The 24,860-nt window shown below is 48.2% G+C and overlaps 1 protein-coding gene across 4 annotated transcripts in view; it reads left to right on the forward strand.

The window, feature by feature from the left end:
• Positions 1-24,860, forward strand: part of Hdac4 (histone deacetylase 4) — a 220,993-nt gene that overhangs the window by 179,131 nt on the left and 17,002 nt on the right. For 2 of the 4 annotated variants that reach the window (XM_028755330.1, XM_028755329.1), the window contains exons 14-22: positions 30-163; positions 2,668-2,773; positions 6,368-6,414; positions 9,698-9,805; positions 11,924-11,979; positions 12,934-13,021; positions 15,144-15,263; positions 15,998-16,095; positions 24,321-24,439. In XM_028755330.1, coding sequence (XP_028611163.1) covers positions 30-163; positions 2,668-2,773; positions 6,368-6,414; positions 9,698-9,805; positions 11,924-11,979; positions 12,934-13,021; positions 15,144-15,263; positions 15,998-16,095; positions 24,321-24,439 — 876 coding nt within the window. Of the gene's footprint in view, positions 1-29; positions 164-2,667; positions 2,789-6,367; positions 6,415-9,697; positions 9,806-11,923; positions 11,980-12,933; positions 13,022-15,143; positions 15,264-15,997; positions 16,096-24,320; positions 24,440-24,860 lie in introns of all 4 variants that reach the window. The other 2 variants (XM_028755327.1, XM_028755328.1) reach the window with 1 other exon arrangement.

Raw genomic sequence — 24,860 nt, forward strand, 5'->3', positions numbered from 1 at the left:
ACTCTGACTTCTGCTCTGTTCTACTGCAGGCCTTGTATATGACACACTGATGTTGAAGCATCAGTGCACCTGTGGAAACACCAACAGCCACCCGGAGCATGCTGGAAGAATCCAGAGCATCTGGTCCCGCCTGCAGGAGACTGGCCTTCGTGGCAAGTGTGAGGTATGGGGTCTGTGGGGACAGAGGAACACCTTCCACCTTGTTTATGCCTGGACATGGCCTCCAGCCTGCTGTATTCATGCTCTCTCCCAGTCTGTATTCATGCTGTAGTAATGGAGAGGGTTCAGGAAACATTGCCTATGTTTCCTCATCTCCATCCATGCTGTCTATGGGCTTTTGGGAAGCCCGTCTTGGGACCTTTTCTATTGTTGTGATAGAGACCTGAGATGTATACTTTATAAAGCAAAGAGGTCTGTTTACCACCTCACAGTTCTAGTAGCTGGAAGGTCAAAACCAAGGTAACCAACATCTAGTGAGAATCCCCTGACTAAGCCGCAACATAGCAGATGCAGAAGGAGACTGCTTGCTGTGTGAGCTTGCTTTGCTCTATGACAGCCTGTTCATTTGAGATCTAATTTAGTCATACAAACCTGAGCCATAATAACTTGTAAGAGTGAAGTCCTCATTTCCCAGTCACCTTCTGCCAGACCCACAGTGCCAGCACTACCATATTGAACATGCAGCTTCCTCTCCATGAACCCTTAGGGGCACACTGCCCACTTCCCTAAGATTGTGTCTTCTACAGAAGCTGCACCACTGTTCTGTGTTCTCAAGCCCACATGCCAGACTGACTCCTCTTGGCTGTCCTTGCCTTCTTCCTAGCTACTTCTCAGCTACTCCCTGTGGCTGACTGGTGTGTACATCCATACTTATGAAGTGAGGGAAGGATCCAAGACCCAGAGGAAAGACCAGTCCACATGTCCCAGCAGGCCTGTCAGCTTTACTAAGACTGTCTTCTCCTGTTGTACGTATCAGAAAGCTGCTCTGAGGATATGTGGAGAACTCTGGGCCTTTTCTTCCACAGATGTAAAGTTCTGTGAGGCAGTGGCCAGTATGAAAAGTGTCCCTCAGCCTGATTAGCTTTGTCTCTGGTTCCTTTATGCCAGTGTCTCTGCCCAAGGAGCTATGTGGAAGACATAGGGTTGTCTCTCTGGTTACTGGTACTCAGTTTCCCCAGGTGCCATGCTTGCTGTCAAGAGGACTGGCCTACCTGCCAGTGGTGTCCAGTGTTCACCCCACACCTGACCACACAGAGCTGGTCACATAGAAAAAGGCTCTGTGTAAGATCATGTCATGCCTCTCCTGAGTCTCTCGTCATGACACAGCAGGTGTGCATTTCCAGGTCCTATGCACTCAGGAATCCTAAGCTCTGAGGAGGAACGATGGATTTGGGTAGGCCAGGCACAGAGACCAGGGCCCTGTGCCTGGGAGCCGTTAGTCTCAGGTGAGCATTTGTTCCCTTCTCTGTGCCATAGGGCTAGCATCACCTTCCTCCCAGGATTGCCTGCAGTGCCTGCCAGGGGAACCTATTGTGTCTTCTCAGCTAGGGAAACTCCTCCATCTGTCCCTCATGTTGTCCTGCACATCAGTATAGTTGAGGGCACAAGGAACCTCAAAGGCTCACAAGTGCCTCATGGAACAGCACAGTTATTTTTGTTTCCTCCCTGTGAAGCCCACCTGCCCTCCCTTATGCAGTGGAGTATTCAGAGTTTAGGTTTAGCCCAGAGCTCACATAGCCCCTGTCTCCCTTACTACCGGTATTGTACCTCACTTTTGGGGATGTCTCAACATCAGGCCCACACCTGTTCCTGAAGGCTTTCTGGGTGAGAGGTGATGAACAGGGGTGAGACGAGACACCTGCTTTGGAAATCTGTCTGGGATGCTATGCCACTGGGGGGCAGCATTGACCAAGCATTATACACAAGTCATGAGAAAACTCTTTCCTCTCTTGTTGAGCTGGCCTTGCAGGATGAACTAGCCATCCTGTGTGTCCAGATGTTGCCCCAAGGCATCCTTCAGTTTTCATCATTCATTAATGTTTTATCCCCTCCCAGGAAAGTATACCCAAACATGGACTGTGAGGCAGATTCTCAGCCAAAAAAGCAAGTGGAGCCAGGCAGGGCTAAGAGTGCAGATAGATAGATAGAAAGCAGGGTGACCACCTCTCCTCAGTCCTTAGTGCCTGTGTAGAGCCACGAGAGCACAGTGGCCAGCTCCCAGTGCAGCACAGACTACAGCGTGTGAGACGTCCACAAGTGGTGCCACAGATTGCTCATGTTGGAGAGATAATGGAGCAGTGGCTTGAGGCTCCTAGAGAATGAGCTCAGGTGGCTCCCTCACCTTGGATACTTCCTGCTATTGTAAGCCCAGACCCTAGTTTCACAAAAAAAGTAATAATTTATTGAAAATCATTTGTGTGACAGTAAAGGGTGTCATGTTGAAAAGCAGAATTATCTTTTTAAATGTTTTTCAAAGCTATGATTAAAATGTAAGCCATCTAAAATATTTTGAAATATGATGTTATGTGCTGTTTTGTTTTCCATTTTGTGAAAAGCCAATAATCATGTCTGTCCCCATATTCAAGTTGCATTCCCTCTGGGGCAGTGGCCTTGTTAAGGTAGAGACTGAGCTGACAGCGAGATATGTTCTCCCCTTGTGTCCCACAGTGCATCCGCGGACGCAAGGCCACATTGGAAGAGCTGCAGACAGTGCACTCGGAGGCCCACACACTCCTCTATGGCACAAACCCTCTCAACAGACAGAAACTGGACAGTAAGAAACTTCTAGGTACTCGAGACCTCCTTACATCCCTACCAGGTCTGATCTTCTGCAAGTGATGTTTCCAACCCTTGACTCCTGCGCCTTGGGCCACTGTGTGGCTGCCCAGGACAGGAAGGTTGGCTCCTAAGGCTGTGGTGCACAGAAGCCTAGAGCCACAGTCAACTCTGGAAGCTGTTCAGGAATGCTTGAGACCAAGGACACTCAGCCCTCGCCCTGTTTGCAGATCCTTTCTAAGACTTCGGAAGGGAAGGCTGAGAGGAGGCCTGGAGAGTCCTAGGCCTGGCCACAAGGGTATCATTGCTTACAGACTAGGGAGCTATGTCTTGCACCCTATCAGTCAGCACTCCTATGGAGTTCTGGCTAGCAAAGGCTCATTCTGCATCACCACCAGGGGTTTTTATCTAATAAAAGTAGGCTCTGACAAACTGTGGGACCCTATGTAATCCCAGAGTGCACCCTGCATCACCAACCTGGCTTACCCCACGGACCCCAACCACTCAGAGACAGTGACTTTTGCAGTGATCCAGAACTACAGACATAGAAACAGACAGAGCTGGAACTACAGCTGCTAGTCTCTTCCCTGGGACTCTGACTTCATGTCGTGGTCCCACAGTGGGGGTTCTTAGGCTGCACTAAACCCATCTCCCTCCCACCTTCTCTTAGTGGGCCCTTTGTGTGCTCACCTTCACCCTCAATCAGGAGATGGGGACCCCTCTGCAGGAGCTCAGCCAGTGCAAAGAACACTGCCAGTGAGAGCTCCCAGCAAATAATGTCCTCCAAACTCTTGATGCTGTGCTCACACAGAGCCCTTCTCTTGTGAGCCTGGTCTAGCGGTAGTACCAAAGAAGGGATGGGGGTGAGGTGAGTTTACCCTAGAATTTCAGGGCATGTCTTGCCAGATTACACGGATCCCAGGAATTTGAAGACCATGACAGGCAGCAATGGGAAAGTCTTAAGAGCAAATAGTAGGGCATGATGCAGGGCACTCCACAGATCACTAGAGTATGCCCTGCTTCCCTCCTGTCACTGCCACCCAGCTGGGCTGCTAGGTAAGCAGAAAGAACAGGCCGTTTGCAGCCTCAGACTTCCATTCCTCAGCACTCTTTCTCAACCACTGGGGGACACTCCCAGCCGGTGAGATGAAGCTGGAAGCTGCTCAGCAGCCAGAGCCCCATCCCAGAGGAAACTCCTATAACATGGTCCAGATGACAGCCCTGTGGCCCCATGGGAAACAGTAGCCCTATGGCCCTATGGGAAAGAGTAGCCTGGGATGTGTGGTCCAAGTGCTGTCTGCTACTGACCCATGCTGGATGCAGGTCCATCGTGGTTCTTCTGGGACTTTTACTCTTCAGGCCATGCCTTTGTTTTGCCCTCTACAGCCCCCTGTCCTGCACATGGGCCCGTTGGCTATAGGGTACTCTCCAAACAGGAGAAGTAAATCCCAGAGTGAGGCAAGAGCTTTGCCCAAGATGGGACTTCTCCAGTTAGAGTTGACAAACAGGTTCCACTTCGCAGGAGCAGGACAAAGCCAGCTAGATGAGTGCCCTCCTAAACACGTGCCATCGTTCCTCAGCTATCCCTTCCTCAGCCCACCAAAGACATCAAGGGAAGCTTCTGAATTTTAAACTAGTTTCAAACCAGAACAGATGCATAGAATTAGATGTGTACCCTGTGGAACAGAAGTTTCTGTGTGCAAGGCTTAGGATGTGATCACTCAGTGTCCACCAGTCACGTGAGCACTACTCCTCAGCTTACGGCTAGTACCACTCTACTGAAGCCCATTTCTGCATGGGTTTCTTTCTTTCTTTAGAATATTTTCCCCGTGCCCTACACGCTATGTGATGGACTCTGTTGCTACACCTATGTCATTGTGTGCAACTAGTTCCCGTATGCTCACTCTGTCCTGTTCCTTCCTGCTAAGCTTTGCACATTGACACTGCAGAAAGTACCTAGTCCATCACTACCTAACCCTCAAGACATGTGTTTAAATTTCTACAGTGTCCTCACCACATACCTACTTTGACCTAAGTACTTGAAACATTGTAATAGCGGTTATCCCAAGTTCTGTTAACATAGCCCTAGTTAGATGTTTAAATACTGCTGTGCTTTTCTTTCCTTTTTCAATCCACACATTTCTCTGCCATGTACAAAGACCCTTTGTAGTTCTCATGGGACTGAAGCGAATGGCAGCTGTGGTGGGCCGGACACTATCCCTAGAAACAAGGAGGGCCTAACAACAATGCTGAAGAAGAGAACCTGGCTTGGGGGACCCTAAAGCAGGCAAAGCAGACCTCTAAAAGTCTGGCTCCCACAGATAGTGTGAGTTACACAAGGCAAGCCCCTGTCTCTCCTGCCTCAGGCACGTTTTGCAGCCTGATTGAAATGGTTGTGACCCCAAACCACCAACAGCTTAAGTTAGGCTGTGGCCTAAGCTGGAGTGAGAGATAATCAGTCTAGAACAGGGACCAGTAAAGCTGACAATGGACACCCATGCTCCTCCATGTCGTGAACATGGTGCCCTGCCTCCTACTCAAGTGTGCTTTCTGTGCTTAATATATGATAAAGTTCCTTTCCCCCTTTTTCGCTGGCTAGATTATGACTATGACAACATTCCAGTGATTGACATCTATAACGTACACAGTGTTGGCTATAATTTCAAAGGAAATACACTTCTATATCCCTGGCTGCCACATAACCAGCGTGCATTTCCTGAAGGACGTCTCAGTGTCTGGGCAGAGGAGTTCTCCATCCCCTACATTGCCAACTTTTATCCTCCTTAAGAGTCCCCTCTGCTGCAAGAACCTGTATATGCAAAGTTTAAAACATTTTTACTTGCTGTCCACCAATCACTGAAGGAAAGATGCATTTAATGTTTCTATTCAGCTTCCCATGTTTTTATATGGAAATAAGGACCAAGTCCTGGGCCTAGGCTGTGGGTGTTTGTTCATTTAAGGCAGAATGGCAGGGGTAGTAAGAAGCAGGCCCAGGTAGGAACCAAGCGCCCAGGCCTTCAAGAAACAACAGAAAGTGGAAGGCCATACAGTGCTGTTGCCTCAGTGTGAATTTGAAGACTCATAGTAGCAGGAAATATGCAGGTATGCCCTTGTTCCTGCACTGTCCATAATGGCTCAGTGCATTTAGGTGCAGGGCAGGAATGGGCGAGTTTACTCAGATCCATGCTTAGAACTCCAGCCAGATAGGTAGACACAACCAACCTCCCCTAACCCCCAGATCTGCCAGCACTCAACGGAAGAGGTTCTGTGTTGTAATAGAAACACTGTCAGGTACAAACAAGCTCCCCTACCCACAAGATCTATGGGCAGCGTGGTGTCTGGACTTGCAAGGCTGTGCCAACTCCTCAGGGGCCCACTTCCACCTCCTGTGGCTACCTAACCATAAAAAGCTGCTTCCTCTCAGACTCTGGCCGAGCCACTCTCCTTGCCCTTGCTGCCTGGTGATAGAGCCTTGGAGCAGAGCCAGTGGAACTCTAAGAACCAGTCTTGTCCTAGGGTCTACAGCATGTGCTATGGGCACTCACAGAGCCAGTGCTAATCTGATTTTCTGACCCTGTCCTTCTCCCCACAGGCTCGATGACCTCCGTGTTCGTCAGGCTTCCTTGTGGTGGTGTTGGGGTAAGCATTTCTTTAATGTGTAAATAATGTCCTGTTTGTTCTCAAGGCCCCAGTGGTCACAGAAATCATTGCCTTGCTCTCTCCGGTGGGTAATGGCTGCCAGGTGTTTTCCATAAACAGTACTATGAGGTAGGTGGGGCCATCTGGGGCTTCAAAGGAACTGAGAGCTGGGAGCATTTTTTTTTTCACCAAATTCAGGCACCTTTCTTTGGGAAAGGTTGTCTAACAATGCATCTTCCGAGGCCACAGCTCTTGTACACCTCCTGTGTACACTGTGCCTCATGGCCTGCATCCCCAGCAGTACTGCATGCCTGTCCGCACAGGCCACAGAGGCTTCTTAGGGCATTGTGGGCTTTTCCTGCCACTCTCTAGCTTGTACTCTAGATAGTTTTACCAGAACATCCATGGGTCAGGTGACATTTGTAAGACATTGTCTGGTTTGTTGTGGCCTTGCATTTCTATAACCAGGTGATACGAGCAGCTAGTCACTTGGAGAACACACTGAGACACACAAAGTGGCAAAGAACTAGTTGGCTGTGAAGGCACCTACTCCACCTGTGTAGATAGCCTTACCTTCTGCGGCCAAGCCAGCCTCAGGAGGCCAAGGTTCTGCAGTACTCTTATCCTCCTGTCTGATCTTCTGACCTTCAGAGTCACAACAGCACCGAAGTGTGTTGGGCCAGCACATGCCAAACTTGTCCTAGCAAAACCAGTGCTGGGTTTGATCACAGATCTTGGGGTGAAGCTGAGGTCTGGATTCTGTTATGGAAATGAAACAAAATTGTTTTCTTCCTGAGTCTTTACAGAAATCGCTGCTTTGAAAATTGCCCCGTCAGAAAGAGAATCGATGGCATCTATTCATACTACCACCAAGCTCTCCTGGAGTTATTTTGTTTTGTATTGTAAATAGGCTGCAATCTCTTAATTCAGGGCAAATTTTTGGCCCAACTTGAAAAGATTTGGATTTGCACTGCCCTGCAGCCAGAAGGCCCTGTGCAAGGCCGCATTTATAATTTGCAAATGAAAAGTAAATGCAAGCTCAGACCTAGGGGTGGAACCCAGGCAGACTCCTGCACAGCTAACCCCAGAGCTGAGGTCCACCCAGCATGCCACTTGAGTGCAGATACACTGCACAGATGTGAGGGGAGCCCATGGGACCCAGCCTACAGGAGAGAGTTAGGATCTTCAGGTCTTTTAGATAGGCCCAGAGGCAGCAAGGCAGCCTAGAAGCTCTGGCTTGAACTCTTTGGGTCTCTGCTACAGCCATGGACTCAGTTTTCCTCCCAGGGTTTCCAGGGCCCACGTACCCACCCACTGAGGTGTCAGAAAAAGCAATGCAGACACTGTGGGAGAGCCGAGACTTGTGTGGGATGTGGAGTGGGGACCTAAGGGCAGCCCCTCTCTACCTGGAAGTAGCTTTGCATTGCCAATTCTGTCATATGGTAGTTCTTTCAGAATGTTAAAGTCAAGCTTTAGTAGCTCTGTTAAGTACAAGTTTAAAATAGTTTTGATCTTTTTTTTTCCAAACCAAATAAAAACTCTTCTGTTTTGTTCACCTCATTAGTGTGAACTTCATGCTAGTAAGGACCTATGTTTGTGACTCTCTGCTCCTGCCCCAACCCTGCCTGGAAATGTGGTCTAGACTCTGCGGACTTCTCACTCCTCCAACTGCAGCTTGAGTCCCCTGATTCCCAGGGCTCACCCAGATTTGCCACATGCTCTGTTGTCAGTATTCAATTTCATTTCCCAGATATTTCTCTCTGTATTTCCCATAAAGCACTTTCCTCTAGCATCACAACCCTGACTGAACAGGGCCACCCCTCAGTCCCCCTGCAAGGGGAGCAGCTGGTAGACAGGGATAGGGACACAGCGGCAGGAAAATCTTGTAATGTTAGCAGTCTGGGATCCTGCAGGAGCAGTTGTCCAAGGATTTATTTCTTCCTCTGTGCAGAAAGGGGCTGGGCCAGGTTACAGACACTTACCTGTGATGCCCAGAGAGTACAGTCTACAGAAAGTCCTAGAAGAGCAGGCACATGTCATGTATAGTCCCTTCTCCATGTCTGAGGCATGCTCTTTAATAAAGCCAGGCTCAGGCTGGAGAGATAACTTAGCCATTAAAGGCTAGGCTCACAACCAAAAAATAAGAATTCGATTCCCAGCATCCACTGCTATCTCTCGAGCCACTAAAAAAAATAAAAATAAAAAATAAGATAAACTCAGACTCTTTCTTCACACTTGGGAAGGAAATGATCACTGAGTTTATAGCTTCCAGCCTGGCCTGGACACTTCTGGGCTGCCCAGGACACTGCTGCCTCCTGGGGGACACAAGGCAGCTGGTAGAGTGTGTGCTGCACTGTCACCTTTGATATTATAATGAGCCAATAGTAATGATTAGATTCTGCAGCCAAAGCTGGTCTGCATAGGACTGGAAGCCAGTGTCTCAGCATTGAATAGTGATGCCTCTCAGCAGGCATTCCTTTGACATTTGGGAGCTATTTAAAGAACATAGCCCTTGCCAGGTACCCACTTGAGCAATGTCTTCACCATATAAAAGAATTTTAAATCATCTGTCTCTGAGAGAGAAGCTTGTGGAAAAGCTGGAAAGATTTGCTCCTCCCTACTGATGGTCAGTATCTGTCAGCAGATGGAGTCGAAGACCCAGGCTGGAGATGGAGAGGATTCCCAACACATACACAGACACAGGGACACATGTGCACACACACAAAACATACATGGACACACACACACATGTGTGCATACACATATGGATACACACACAGATGTGATTTTAAAAAATTGTAATGTATTCGCCTTTGCCCAAGCCAGTAAGTAGACAAATGGTTGGCCCTGCTTTCTGTTTTGAGTGGAAGCTAACAGGCCACCTTTCTGTCACCTGGGACAGACCTGATAGTTCTTTTTTACGCCTCGTGTCCTGGTCTTATATAACTACTCACAGCCCCTAGTAGTCTTGCAGTTAAATTCTACATGTAATAGAGCTATTCATTGTAGTTTCTGTTCCCTTTCATTTTCTGTTCATTAGCATAACTCTTAGCTCCGGTTCCATTTTAAAAAGTTAGGGAGTCAGTAGGCTAGGATGCTCACTGTCAGCCCAGGCCTGTTATAGCAAGTTGAAAGGAAAGGGTCCAGACCAGTACAACATGGTATTTCTGGCCACTTACTTTTATTTCTGTATTTACTGTCTTGGCACATCTCAAAAAGAAATGTATGACAACAGTGACAGCGGCATAGGATGTGGCTCACTGTAGGAGTGTTTTCTCCACAGGTGGATAGCGACACCATATGGAATGAGGTGCACTCATCGGGGGCAGCCCGGCTGGCTGTAGGCTGTGTTGTGGAGCTGGTCTTCAAGGTGGCCACGGGAGAGCTAAAGGTCAGTCAGCACAGTGGAGCTGGGCAACACAAGGAAGGTCAGCCCACTGCCCTTTGTCCTCTGGTGAGGAGCTAGAAAGGACTGGTGTGAGGAGGCTCCTGTCCAGGATATGTGAACATTTCTATGCTGGAAAAACATGTATTGTTCATGTTCCGAGATGGATCTGTGGAGCCCTTTACCCTCCCCAGTTGCTGAGGAGCCTTGCATGCTTTTGTTCTTGTGGCCCATCTCCTCAGTATCAGCTGTACTGAAATGAAAATGAGACATTTTCAGAATATTTATTCTAAAATAATAACAGCATCTAGCATAGTACATGGCTGCTGGATTCACACCTGCTGTACAACAATGTGAGCTGATGGAGAGACACTTGGGTAAGACAGAGTCAAAAGAGAGTATCTTGTGATCTTTTTGGGAAACTGGTTACCTCTCTGACCTGTGCCAGTGTTGGCATGTGGCAGATCTTGAAAGCCAGGGCAGTGTGGACCCTGCAGCCTCCTGCTTGTTTTGTAGTTGTCTGACCCACAGGATGTTTAAATCAGAGAGCAACTGGAAAGTTAAGGCCCCAGATCCCAGCACACTGAACCCTAGAAGAAATCAAATGCCTTCCTGTGCCATGGTCCCTCTCGTGTATATAGGGATAGGCAGCTGTGAAGGCCAAGCCCCATCACTGGCAGCCCCTGCCCACCTTGTTCCCAGAAGTAAATAGCCTTGTCTACTTGAAAAGTGGCTTAGATCTCTCTAAGTTGGAAGGCCAGAAATAATCTCATCACTACAGGGAAAATGGGTATCCGAGAGAAAAGAGGGTCTATCTCAGCTCACAATGATGTATGCAAAGAGGCTTCCCAGAGCTAGCCCATACATGGCCTTACTCAGAACCACCGCACTGCTGTCTTGCTACTCACCACAGTGTGCTAAAAGACGTGGGCCTGATGGTGGAAGGTTGTATGCACTGTGGAAACTTTTCATGAGGATGTTCATGGGGAAATGCCCCCTTGGGAAATCCTCTGTGCATTGTGAGGGCTGATGTGTCTTCGTGCCATGCTCGGCTGCTGCTCAGCACCATCCACACAGTTGTCTGCTCAGTACAAGAGGCAGGTGGAATCTGAGGTGTGTATGGCTCCAGTTAGACCTAACTGCTTGCTAGAAGCCAGTGCCCAGGACTCGGCACAGAGCAGACACAGGACTGAGAAAGTGAGTTGGCAGTGCTGAACATCACTAGGTAGCATCTGTCTTTTAGATCTGCTTTTTAGCCTTACCACTGCCATGTCCTGTCCTAAGGAGCCAGCTTTGCAGCGCAGCACCCTTGTTAGTAGTCAGCTGACCTTTTTGTGCTCAGTTAAAGCGTGACCACTTCTTCGTGCTGGTGAAGAGTCAGAGGCCTATTGAGTGTTTTTACAGCAGCAGCCCTAGTGTTCAGTTGGTTCTGTAAAGTATGAGTGATGGGGAATAGGCTATGCAGCTATGCAGGCTGTGTAACCATGCCATCCAGTGCCATCTCTGTAGTGGTTCTTCTGAGTGGGAGTAGAGTTGGGTACTATGTGAGCTGCCTGTTCCCCCAACAGCTAAGCTGCAGTCAGGATAGAGGTGAGCCCAAGACCTGCTTAAGGCATGACATGAACCCAGCAGCACCCAATAGGAACATTCTTTAATTTTTCAGAGGATGAGAAAGCAAGTTCTCATTTAGCCAAGCTCCAGCTCACAGTATAGCAGAGACTGTCCTCAAGCTCCTGACCTTCCTGCTGGGATTATAGCATTCACCACCTTGCCCAGCTATCTTTCATTTGTATTTTTGTCTTCCATAAGGCTGCTGGTGAGCAACAGGCAACAAGACTATCCTGGACCCTAGCCCACACCCCTCCAATGGTAGCCCTGACCCATAGGCACTTGAATGCAGAGCCGAAGGACTACTCTCTGTCCTCAGGTCAGGCACTTCTGATCCCTTGAAAATGGAGCCAGACTTCATGCAAGACAAGGCTTGGCTAACCCCATTCCCCACCAATGTCATGGGACCAGTAGTAATGGAAACCACATCCTTCTGTGAATTCTGAACTTAGTGACTTTCTTGTGGATAAGATATGCCTTTCCTCACTATTTCCCATTGTCTGCTATCATCTGCAGAATGGCTTTGCTGTGGTTCGTCCCCCAGGACACCATGCCGAGGAGAGCACACCCATGTAAGTAGGCAAGCAGGCTGATTAAAGCATGGGTAACAGGGCTGGGTGAGCTGAGCATCTGGGGGCCTGGGGAGGAACTGAGTGGCCTTGTGCACATACAGTACACCCAGGGTCTATTGCTTTGTCTCCTCTGCTCACAGCCAAGGTAGACATGTGATTTGAGGCCCATTCAGTTGGATGAGGAGTATGAGCACTGCTGCCAGTTAGCTTCCGCACTAGGTATAACAAAGAGATGGTTCAAGTATTCAAAATGAGTATGACACCAGGGAGACTGTGCCAGAGATGTGTGTAGTGATGGTTCCAGTCTCTAGCCCACAGGAATAGTACCATTCACATTTTGTATGGGCTTCACCACCTTTTTAACCAGAGCTTTGCCCAGAGGCTGACCCAATTAGATAATCCCAAATAGATACTTCCTAGATGATTCTAGATCCTGTCAAGTTATCCAGTGTTAACCATTAACAGTGTTTGTATATGTCTTCAGTGTGTATGTACATGTGTGAGCTATCTGATATATGTATATGTGTATATATTTGTGCTGTTTGCATGTATGTTTGTATATACTGTATTTTGTTTCTGTAGGTGGGTATCTTATGGTATATTCACTTAAGTATGCTTGTGTGTATATCTGGGGTTGGGGGAGGTTGTCAGTGGTGGGTGGGTGTCTTCTGTGGTATGTGTGCTCATACATCGGTGTGTACATGTGTATCTGTGGATGTACATGTGTATGTGTGTCTGATGGGTGGATCTTATGTGGCACACTTACTTCTGTGCCTGTGAATCTATGGCATATATGTATTTAGTGTGACTTCGTGTGCCTATAATCTGTCTGTTGGTTCGTTACCAGCATCACTTGGGGTCCCCAGAACACCTTCACCTGAACCCTCATAGGGACTTTAGACGATGCTCTGCTATGCATGGTGTAAAAACAGTAACTAGGTGTCTCTTCTGCAGGGGTTTCTGCTACTTTAACTCTGTGGCAGTTGCAGCCAAACTTCTCCAGCAGAGGCTGAACGTGAGCAAAATCCTCATTGTAGACTGGGTGAGTGGATCCTCCCTAGCCAGGTCTGGAAAGAGCACACATGTCCACCTCTTTCCCCAGCAGACAGCCTGAATGAGCATTGGGCCTTGACCTCTATTGATACTTGGAGTTGGGAAACTGAACTCTCTGGAAACAGTCTCAGGGATCAGAGACGTAAAGCCTGCATTCATTAGAAGTTGGTTTTAAGACTTGGGCTTGAACCTCATGGGCTCTGATCTGCCAGGATAGTGCCCATGGTGAGGATGGCCACCATGGCTGGTCCTCAGCAGTGTCCCTCAGGAAGCTGGAGGAATACAGGTCATGTTCAACCTTTCTGTATGCTCTAACCTGGGGACGTGAACCTGGGCTGCCCACTTGTGCTAGCTGAAACTCACCCCACACTTGTGACCAAGCCTCCATCTTCCTGAATGAGCACAGCTTCTACAACCCCACTATAGAGTAGCTGAGTTTTCTCTGAGAGTTAAGCCAAATGTCACTGTCCCATAAGCAGACAGGTGTCGGGGTGTGCCTGTCAGCACTCCTTAGTCACAGTGCCTAAGTGTCACAAGCTCCAAACACCAGGAAAAGAGACAGTCTGGGCTGCTGCCAGGCCTGGATCACCCTGGTCCTGCCTGAGAGAAGTGGTCTCCAGGGCATGTGTACTGGGTGGCCCTGTTCCACAGAACTGTATGCTGTGTGAAAAGCTGTAAGAAATAAGTGGTTCTAATACACCTGCACACAGAAACTCTTTAGTGCTGATGTCTCATAACTTACTTTACTAGGACCACACCAGGTTGGGTTAGCATTTGGATTTCAAGTCCTTCTCGGTTTCAAAAAGAACCAACAAAATATAAACCAGGAGAACAAGACAACATGGATAAGGAACAGGACCTGAACAAGGCAAGGAAGGCAGTGTAGTTTTCTACACACCAGTAAGCCTGTCCCCTCCTGCATCCTGGCCCTTCCTTGGGGAACAAGCAGAGAAATGGGCAAAAAACCAGAAGTGCCATGCAGTTGGTGGCAACATAGATGTGACAATTATGTTCTGGGAACAACTAAGTCAGCATGTGACCCAAATAGACAGTCTTGTCTTCCCAGGGCTGCAGGACATGCTCCCCAGGGCCACATTTTGTATTAAAATGTGCCATGTTCACACATACAGATACTGCTATGACTCATTCATTTATGGTACGCATCCATTTACTGTACAGCATTACCCATGGCTCCTCCTCCCAGCAAGGACTTAGCACATCAGATGAGTGGCCAGGCATTAACACATCTACATCCTACACTGAGCACAGATGACCCTGTAGAGAAGTTTTCCTCATCCCCCCGCCACCCCACACACACACACGCACAGCTGTGCAGTACAAGACCACCTAGCCTGCTCATCCTGGAAACTAATTCCCATGGCCCACAAGAGTAGCCACCAGCCTGGCAGAAGGCAAAGCCACCTCTTGATAAATGGACATCAAGTCTTAAGAAAACAGCTGGTCATTTCAGGATAGGGGACACTCATGACCACCTAGATTCAACTGCCACATATCCTACGTCAGTGGTTCTCGGCCTTCCTAATGCTGCAGACCTTTAATGCAGTTCTTATGTTGTGGTGACCCTCAGTCATAAAATTATTTTTGTCATTCCTTTGTAATTTTAATTTTGCTACTGTTATGAATCATAATGTAAATATCTGATATGCAGTATCTCTGATATGCAACCCCAAAAGGGTCGCAGCCCACAAGTTGAGAACAGTTGCCCTTTGACATGTGCCTGTAAGTAGCCAGCTCACAATTCGTGATTATCCTTAGGAAATGGCTCACGTACCACAAATAAGGCAGGCACGCAAGATTGTTCAGATGGCTTTGTTTGAAATAGCAGCCTCAGCTCAGCTAGAAGCCTAACCTCATTCCTTTCACTGAATCAGGACCACACTATGGTGCTCAGAGTTACTCAGACTCTTGCCTTAGCATCTCTATAATGCTGCTTGTACCCCCTGGCTCCTGACCATGAGATGTCAGCTTGGCCAAAGATTCCAGGGTGTTCACCAAGTGGGAGCTGCACTCCAAAATACAGAGCACAGATGGATGGTGAGGGCCATACTTAAGGCCCGATCCTCCCTGAGCCAGTTCTCTTGTTCTCTTAGGATGTGCACCATGGGAATGGGACCCAGCAGGCCTTCTACAGTGACCCCAATGTTCTCTACATGTCCCTGCACCGCTATGATGATGGGAACTTCTTCCCAGGAAGTGGAGCACCAGATGAGGTTTGTGGAGTGTGTGAAACTTTGTGAGTATCTGGAGGGGAACAAGCCATCTTGGAGCCAGATACAGCAGCTATTGGGAGAGCTGGGTAGGTGCAGGCCCTGCATCTGCCACAGAAGTAGCATTTCACACTTGCTATAGCTCAGGCTGGCCTACCAGAAAATGCTAGCCTGGATTATGCTGTGCATGATTTAGGCCAGAATTTTGTTTAGTTTAGTGAGAATCTACACACCATTTCTGGTTTCATTCAGGGCGACCAAAGCACACACAAAGGGAGGTTGCTGTACTGCTCCTCCAGGACACCTGCTTCTCTGTACCTTGTGGTGGTACTCCCAGCCACTGTCTTTAGGATGCATCCTTAGGCAGCATATCCATGTCCCTCTGTCCTCTGGCGTCTGGTACTACCTGGTGGGCCCAGGGACATAGAGCTTGCCCTCTAAAGATAGTCCCACAGTAGAGAGACTTCTGTGCATACATGACATACAGGTCCTCAGGAATGTCTCTCAGTAGTTCCTCCTAGGTCAGGGCCTGTGATAGCTGCAGCTCTGTGAAAACTGTCCCACTGATGATAGTGCCTGACACTGGTAGCCAGCTTCACTGATAAGCTCACACACAAATGCACAGGACCTGTGGCTGTCCCTGTGGGCATGCCAGCCCAACACACCCTAGTTGAAGTGTTGGTTATACCAGGTATTCTTTTCAGAGTTGGTGACAGTGTCTCTCCTTGTGGCCACAGGTGGGCACAGGGCCAGGTGTGGGTTTCAATGTCAACATGGCTTTCACGGGTGGCCTCGAACCCCCCATGGGAGACGCCGAGTACCTGGCGGCCTTCAGGTGAGTACCCCACTGTCCAACCACAGAGATTGGTCCTTCTGAGTTCTGGGCAGCCAAGCCAACTGGGGACTCTGGGATTAATCTTTGTACTGCCTCCCTTCTGTTGCCAGCTTGAGAGCCTGTTGGGTCCCAGTGGGAAGATAGAGAGGTAACGGGGAAGGGGAAAGGCTTCTGCTGGGCTGGAAAGTGTCCATGAGTCACTGAAAACTAAGGATGAAAAGATCTCATTCCCTGCTCATTCTTTCACAAAACCTTTGTGAAAAGAAAGTGGAAATGAATGAAGGAGAGCAGTCCCTCACACCGCATCGTCTGTGCTGCTGTGCTCCTTCACATTGGCTGCAGGGTGGCTGCTTTTTAAAAACTATCGACTTCCACCCTCCACAACTCTTTTTATTTCCATCAGACCAGACTGCAGCCAACAGTGGATGGCTGGGCCTGCCACTTTCCTCCTGTTTTACTGTGGCAGCTTTCCCCAGCCGCTATGCACTGTGAAGGCTCCAGGCAAGTCAGCCATAGCCCAGGAGCAGTTCCAGGGCCTGGATGGCCTGAGAGGCTTTGGATGGCAAAGGCACTTTTTTTGTTTTGGTTTGGTTTGGGTTTTTTTTGTATTGTGGATGAGAACATCATCGGACCTCTAGGGGTCTTCTCTGTCTGTTCTGTAATTCTGAGGTCATGTCTTGACCTCTGTACATATGAAGTACATATGTACAGGCAGGTGCCTTGTGTGCAGGTAAATATATGTACATGTGTCTGTGTGTCCCTGCAGGGTAGTATGTATATGGCTTTATGTATATGTGTGTGTGTGTGTGTGTGTGTGTGTGTGTGTGTGTGTGTGTCTCCTTGTGTATGCCTATTGCTTGTGCATATATGCTATAAGATATAGATCTCTGGAGGTGTGAGCAAGCGTGTGTGTGTGTCTGTGTATGCAAGTGTATCTGCCCCTAGTTAGTAAGATGTGTCTGTAAAGTTTATATAGACTTGCCATGTGCTCTGTAGCAGTGCTGCCAGTCTCACGGCATGTCTCAACATCTGCTTGCTCATTTTGAAGTAGATTTCCAGTCCCACTTCCCATTGGAAAAGGTGGTTGGGGTCCAATATGGTAAAGTCCAGGCCTAGTGGGTGTGAGTAGACAGTAGTTCCTAAAAGTGACAAATCTCATTTGACATGATTACAAAGGTCTATTGTTCATCTGTTGACTAGGTGCAGGCAGGGATCGCTCAGGCCTTAGAAGCTTCATGCTGACTGTGACCTGCCCCTCTCCTCTGATCCCTTTGGTTAAGCCACTGATCTGTGCTCACCTCACTTACAAACTTCCCTCAAACACTAGAAAGTCCATGAAAGCTGAGCCTGAGAACCAGGAGTGTCCTGCACTCACCCAATAGCCCTGAAGGCTGGCCCTCTCCACAGCACTAGAGATTTGAAGTATCCATAGTGTGAGAGGAAGTCATTGCCCAGTTAGTGGCCTTTATTTCTGAGTGGATGCTGTTTGCAGGTCAGGGCCTGTGAAGGCCTCCTGGTGGCTCTGGTATAGAAAGAAGATAATACTCTTGATGACAATAAATGGATACCCTGCACTCATCAGTCCTTGCAGCCAGGTGACTGGGCCGGCACTCATCCCCCAGGCCTTATGCTTCACAGGGGCCATTTCTTGAGTGTGCCTGCTGTTCTGTGGTCCTGGGCCCCAAGTCTGATCCCTGGTGTCCCTCCCAGGTATCCGCAGTGTCTGACCTGCCTGGCCACCCTTTGAGGTGAGCCTGTCTTCCTCAGTCACCCTGACATCTGTTCTAACATTTGGCAAAGTGTATGAATGGTAGTCCCTTATTGAGGATGCCTTCTAAAGCTTCAATCGCTTCTTTGAAAAGGGAAATTGTTTCAGGTTGTCTTTTTTATTATTATTATTGATTTTAATGTAAAGTAGCACTTTGAAGTTCACAATTTATAGTTCCCTGGGCATCAGGTGGGGAAAGAGGGGTCAGAGGCTCACTCTCCCTTTCTTCTTCAGTCTCTGCCTTTGGGGCCCCTTGGGACAAGGGATGCCTCAAAGGCAACACCTTGTTCTTCAGAGCCCCCTCCTGCCGGGTCACATTTTCAGGGGATCAAGGCTCCCATGAAGAAAAGATAAGAAAATTGCCCCTAATGAGATCCAGAAGTGACGGGCACTTTCTCCTAGGGCTTAGAGACTTATAAGAGAAAAGGAACTATAATTCAAACCAGGCCCCAAGCCAGACAGAGCTTTGAAGTTGTCAGAGCTCAGGCAGAGCACCATGGGCTGGGAGGCAGCGTGATACACTATCCTTAGCCTCCTGGACCTGTCCGCAGTGACACAGAGTCGTGTCATCAGGAAGCTTAAAAAGATTTCAGCAGTGCTGCCGTTCTGAGGGCCATCCATAATTTCTCACTGAGGAGACACTGGCCTCAAACCAAAGCCCAAGTACCTTTCAGTGAGCCTTCAGCCCTCATTTCTATCTACAGCCTGTTGCTGTTACTGCCTTTTCCAGAGAGCTCTTCAGGTAGTAGTAGTAGTAAGATTGCACATAGCTCCTGTGAATGCACAGCACACTCTGCTGGTACCAGCTGTAGTCACCACTCTGCCTTCTGAATGACTTCATGTCTGAGAGACAAGCCCTCATTGTGTAGAGATTGGTCCAACCAGCAACTAACTTTATAAAGGTAGAGGCAGTTCATCATGGCACCCCGCTGCTTCCTTAGATGGGATCTCAGCAAACGCAGGGATGGTGGTGGTCTTAGAAGTCAAGACACAGCAGCACAAAGCTCAGCATCGGAAGTCCAATGAATCAGCAACCTTTCTTGATCTGCTTGGCCCTAAAGAGAAACCAGTGGTAAAGTTTATTTACATCTGCAGTGCAGAGGATGGTTCTCAACCACCAGGGGGCCTCAGAAGCCCCCCAAGGTGAGGTCCAGGCCAAGCATTGTGGGGAAAAGACCATCCCCAAAGAAATTTGCTGTTTACTTTGATTCTGGGGGGGCTGTTGAGGGTTCCTTCCTGCTGAGTAATAAGTGATCTGGCTCCTGTGGCCTGGGTAAAAGAGCTGGCCCCAAAATAAAGCAGCCAGCATGTTTGAGTAGATAAGTCCAACAAAAGAGAGGCCTAGAGGGTGGGACGACCTCATTAAACAGTAACAAGCCATGGAACTGGGAGGAAGGGAGGCCGATGGGAGTGCGGGCAGCGTGATCTCCAGCACACTTACTTGCAGGAGGTTGAGTAGCAGCAGGCCTAAGAGTCAAAAAGAGCAGATTTGGGTATATAGCAGGGAATTGTCGTGCTGGGGACACTTTTCTAAAAAGTGTCTGAGTTGGCATTTAGTAATCTAAGACAGGCAGGTTTGGTGCATTAGGACAGAATGCTTTAGGTGTGAAGAAGTGAGGACCCTGCTGTGGTTCCTTAGAGACTGAAGCTGGATCAGAGAGAAAGTCAGACTAGTTGAGGCCAGAATAGCTTCCCATGAGCCCAAGCCTTTACCAGCTTGAGCATGGATATACCATACGCAGAGTCTGTCTGGCTCGTTTGGTTTTTTCCCCAGTTTAGATAAGTGGGAGTAGGTACTGGAAACCAGAGGAGGCTGTGGCGGAAAGCTCTCAAATAAGAGGCTGCCAGTCTAGGGAATCTGGAGTAGGTTTGCCATAGTGACCGTGTGGAGATCAAAATGAAAGCCGTTATCAAGATGGGGAGTGGACCTTGAAAGCTTTGTTACATGACATTGACCCCTGGGGTGGTGATAGGACTAGATGGGGGTGGGGCACAGGTTAGTGTCCCCTGGTATGGCAGCCATCAGCCTGGATTAAATTAGATAAGTTCAATGGCTCTCCCCAGTTGATGCTCTGGGCCTCCCAAAGCACAGGAGCTGGGAACATCTGCTCTCGTGTGGAAGGGAACCTAGTTGTTGAGGCGCTTACTTAGTGTGCATTTCAGAGATGTCTCCTGTGTGCATTCTGCTGTCTAATGAGACATGGGATGTGTGGCTGTGAACCTGTAAGTTATGCCTGGTACTGGCCTGTCCATGTACCAGCTAGTAATGAGCAGCTTCTCTGTGAAATGCAATTTGGGCCTGCATCTCTTCCCAGTGCAGCAGCCCCACCTTTCACCAAGCAAGGCACAATGTGGACAGATGTGGCATGTGTCCTCTGGGCTGTACCTATGCATGAGAGCCCACATGCCATGGGCTGCAGAGTGGGGTGGTTGGTGTGAAAGCAGGGTCCACGGCGGTACTGATAATGAAGGTTGCCTAAGCTGCAGAAGAGACACTCATCACACAACACATGTCACACAGCATGCACAGGATCACTCCACATGCTGTGGTGACCCTCAGAGAAGCCACTGTATTCTGCATCTGAGTACCTGTGGGGGCTCTTTTTTCCTCCCCACATGCAAAGGATGCACTGTGGTCACATTTGCAGCCCTCTCAGAGCTCGGCTCACTTTGACTCATTTCTCCTTCTTTCGGGCAGATGGTAAATTGATCTGCTGTCTTGGGAAGCTTTGTCTCCCTGCCCTCAATCTCAAAAGTCACAAATACACACATAAATGTACAAAAGCATGGAGAGGGGCCCCACAACAAATACTTGATCTTCTATTTCAGAAACAAGGTTGATGCTTTCAGAATTTATTTTGGGAGATAAAATGTAAACTCACTCTCCCATTTTCTTAGAATGCCAGTTAAATAGGGACATTCTTTGAGGTTCTTTCTACAAGGTCCTGGGAAGGAGGCACAGCCACAGTGTAGCAGAAAGTCCAGCTGATATACAGAATAAAAGAAGCCATATTCCAACAAGGAGCAAAGATATTCCTATGATGTCACAAATGGATGCTGGAGACACCCTCTGACACATAACTGAATGTAAGCATTCAGGGCCATCTTCACTTATCCTAGCTTCAACACATTTTCTAAGTCAGCTGAGAAGACACCAAGCCTGGGACATCCAAAAATTGTGCATCTGCTAATATCTACTGCTGCTGTGTGCAGGGACCACTTTGACTCCAGCCCGGGGAATGGTTTACATTTCATTTTGGTTGGCTTCTGGACCATAACACACAGCAATTATAACCATCAGTACTCTTGGTATGAGCTCTGTTTAATAATGATTTTAGCAGAACATTCTTTGGGGCAGGTAATTAGATATTAAATAGCTCAGCTATACTTCACAGTACTGAAGCCCACCATATGCACTTAGCTGGAGTGCTTAGCAAATGGCACAGTTGGGACAAACCGCTATGGTTTTACTTGAGAAGAAATTGGCTTGACTTTAAAATCACTGCCAAAACCATGATAGGTTCTGTTATTCTGAAGACAGGAGTTCTGTGACAATGTCTTCGTTGAGTAGTTATGATGTTGTCTCTTTGGTATGATGGTATGACAGCCACTGTCCAGACATCTTGTCAGTTCAGCATCTCACACCCCCAAGGAAGACCCAAGACTCAGAGAGGCCTGCAGACCATGCATGCCCTGGGGAGACTAACCCACATCATGCAATTATGTCAGTCACATAGAAGCTGAAAAATCCAATGGCGTTCTCTACCCTGTGACTGACTACAACATGAACTTGCTCATGACCATGGTGTGTTTCTAGACAAATTCCAATGTGTGCACTGGGTAAATGCACACTTAAATGCTCTGGACCAGTGAGATGTCAATTTGATGTGCCTTCATTGCAGTAGGGCACACTGACAGCTATGTAGTCTAAGGCTGAGGTCCTTCACTGAAGAGCATGGCATATCATGCAGATTAAGTCCAGGGCAGAGATCTGCAGCCACATCCCCTGTGTGGAATTCACCAGTTTATATCTTTCCTCACCATCTGTGGTTGCTGCCTTGACACACAGGGCATCTATACCCTGTCTCACCCAAGACTAAAAGATTTCCTGCCCAGACTTTTGCAAGTCTGTTGACCCTCATCTGTAGTTAGCTGGATGTGTCCTGCATTCTATCAGTGGTCCACAGTGCCTCCAAGGTGCATATTGGCTTTTGGAAAGTCTCTTTAACCCAAAACAAACAATTCCAGGATACACTAGACTGTGTACAACCCAGAGCAGCAGAAGCCCAGTCTCTCCACAGTTGTCCCACTTTGGTCTGGAATACCTGTGTGGGTTCCAGTTACCTGGGGTTGAATATGTATATTGTTTAGGAGACCTCTGCAAACCGACCAGAGCCAGGCCAACTGAAGTAGCATGTAAGGCCATACCAATCCACTTTACTCTGCCTTTCTCTGTCTAAGCTGTCCCTAGGAGCTCCGAAATAGACAGAATGTGTTCTACTGCCCTGAAGTAAAAGGAACTGGCAGCCATGATGCAACCTAGAATCATTCATGAGTTGGTCCCGTTGAATTATGAATGTCTTTTGACTAAAGTTGGTCCGTCTGCTGATTTTGATAGGTAGGAGAGGTTGAAGGAGGAAGGATTGATCGTTGTTTTGGCAGTTGAGTACATGCTAGTAGGAAGAACCATAATGTATCTGTCTTTCCCTCCTGTGTGCTCCTACATGCACACAGTTTATAAAGGCCCACCACATGTGCTAGAAAGGGTATGAGACACAGTTGTCTTCTAGGTGGGACAGATTGGGTGGGGTAGCTTCACAAACAGGTAGCCCAAAAAAGACACCAAGTGCCCCAACAGGTTCCCAGCCCTACCTGTATAGTCACATGACCAGACAGTTCAATCATTTTCCTCATCTGCTCCAAAAGCACAGAAGCTGTAGCACTCCTGCTAGAGCTAGATATTTGTGCCTAAGACCACAAATATCTCCCTCTCAGGATCCCTGCTGGCCCCCAAAAGAACACTGAAAGTTGGTGTTGGCCACTCCTCATCTAATGAAGCAATCTCTGAGGCAGGACTGTTTGTGGCCCTGCACCATGACTTGGCCTTGGCTAATGGGTTTCATGTTGAGAGGTAGATGGCTTGACCATTGAACTCCTTGGTGGTGGTCATGTTTACACAGTTCTCTTAACAGTGATATCAGTTTCCTGTCCTGTCCAGCAGGACATTAAACAGGGGTCCGGGGAGGTCACCTGAAAGAGAGCGGGGGGGGGAGCAGGCAAAGATGAAAGGAATGACAACCTGTCTATAATCTGATCAGATCATAATTTTTACTTTTGCACACACAGGTTATATACACAAAAAGGCGGGATGTGGGGACGGGGATGACGCAGGAGTGTAGGTGTTCAGGGGGAGTACAGTTATCTTCCAGAACAGTGTCAGCTGGGTGAAGGTTCAGGGGACAGATCACTATGACTCCACCTATGATTCACTTGTCTTTATCTAAGTTGGTACTATCCACCAAGGTTACCCACCTACAAGGCCTATGAGTAGCCAGGCTTGGCAGCCTTCCACCAAAGCTGTCTGTTTACAATAACTCCCAGCTATCTGTTTCAGTGTTTTTCCACAGAGACCCAAGACTTGGTGCTAGCAGGCATGTAGTATGGTCAGGCCTATTGCTGATTTTAGGGGTATGGCTGATTTTAGGCCTTCAGTGTATAAGCAGGGCTGCTCCCAACAGTTTCCCCTTTTGCAATTCTAGGAGTCCTCTTCTTCTCTTTAATTTACTTTCTCACATACATAGATGGCTATTGATTGTGGGCACAGATCTCTGTAAGGTAGGCGGGAAGCCAATATGGACTGGACCCCAGCAGGGCTTCAGAAAGCTGGCCAGGGCCTGTGTCTTCGCAGCACTGTGTACTTACTGCCTACTTCCTACATTCTTGGAACAAAGCAGCTTAAGGAAGGGAGGGTATATTCTGGCTCACAGTTCAAGTGTCATGGTCAAAAAGTCAGCAACCGGAGCTTGAGGCAGGAGCTCATACTGCATTTACAGTCAGGAAGCAGGGAGGAAGCATGCAGGTATCAACTTCCTTGGTAGTCCAGGGCCCCAACTTGTGGAATGGTATCAGCCTCATTTAGCATACATTAGCGTAGTAGCTAATTTACCCTAGAAAATCCATGATGAGGATGCTCAGTGGATTGTCTCCAAGATGATCTCAATGTGCCTTTCTTAGATGAGAGCCCTGAAGAGCATGTTCTTCTTGTTGTGGGAAGGGAAGGGCATTTGCATTGATTTATTTCCAGTTCCACTGGAGCCACCAGATCTTGGCCCAGTAACCAATTGGGGATTGGAAAGCAGGTGCCACAGGCCTCAAAGAGCAGTGTATTTGACAGCCACAGTCTTCCACATCCCATGTCCTTCGATGATCCAGTGATGCCTTCCCTTGTCTTTTGCAGAACGGTGGTCATGCCCATCGCAAATGAGTTTGCTCCAGATGTGGTACTGGTGTCATCGGGCTTTGATGCTGTGGAGGGCCACCCCACACCTCTTGGAGGGTACAATCTCTCTGCCAAATGTAAGTCACCAGAGTATACCTGTTCCACTTCCATGTCTCCTCATGCCAGAGTTGTTTGTGTTCTCTGTGAGGCAGTATGAGGAATCTCACCTCCATCTCTTACTCAGTATGAAAGTGTGCAAACAGCCATCAGCAGACCCTGAGCAGCAGGAGGCTAAGAGTTGAAAGTCACACGCTTTATGCTTAGGACAAAAAATCAGGAAGTTCAAAAGGACATGTACCAGTCGGTCAGCTGTGCTGTGGGCATGAGCTCTTCTCCAGCTATCAGAGGGTGGGGCCCAGTCCTATCTAGCTGACATGTGCTTGGTGCTGAGTTTTATTCTCTGATAGAAGAGTAGGCCCTCTGATCTTTATAGGCTTTAAAGCTGGAAAAAGACCTTGTATCATGTAGTCGCTGCTCTTCTCATGGAAGAACTTGCTG

This window comes from Grammomys surdaster, unplaced genomic scaffold (assembly GCF_004785775.1).
Source record: "Grammomys surdaster isolate TR1022 unplaced genomic scaffold, NIH_TR_1.0 126059, whole genome shotgun sequence".
Classification (NCBI taxonomy): Eukaryota; Metazoa; Chordata; class Mammalia; order Rodentia; family Muridae; genus Grammomys; species Grammomys surdaster.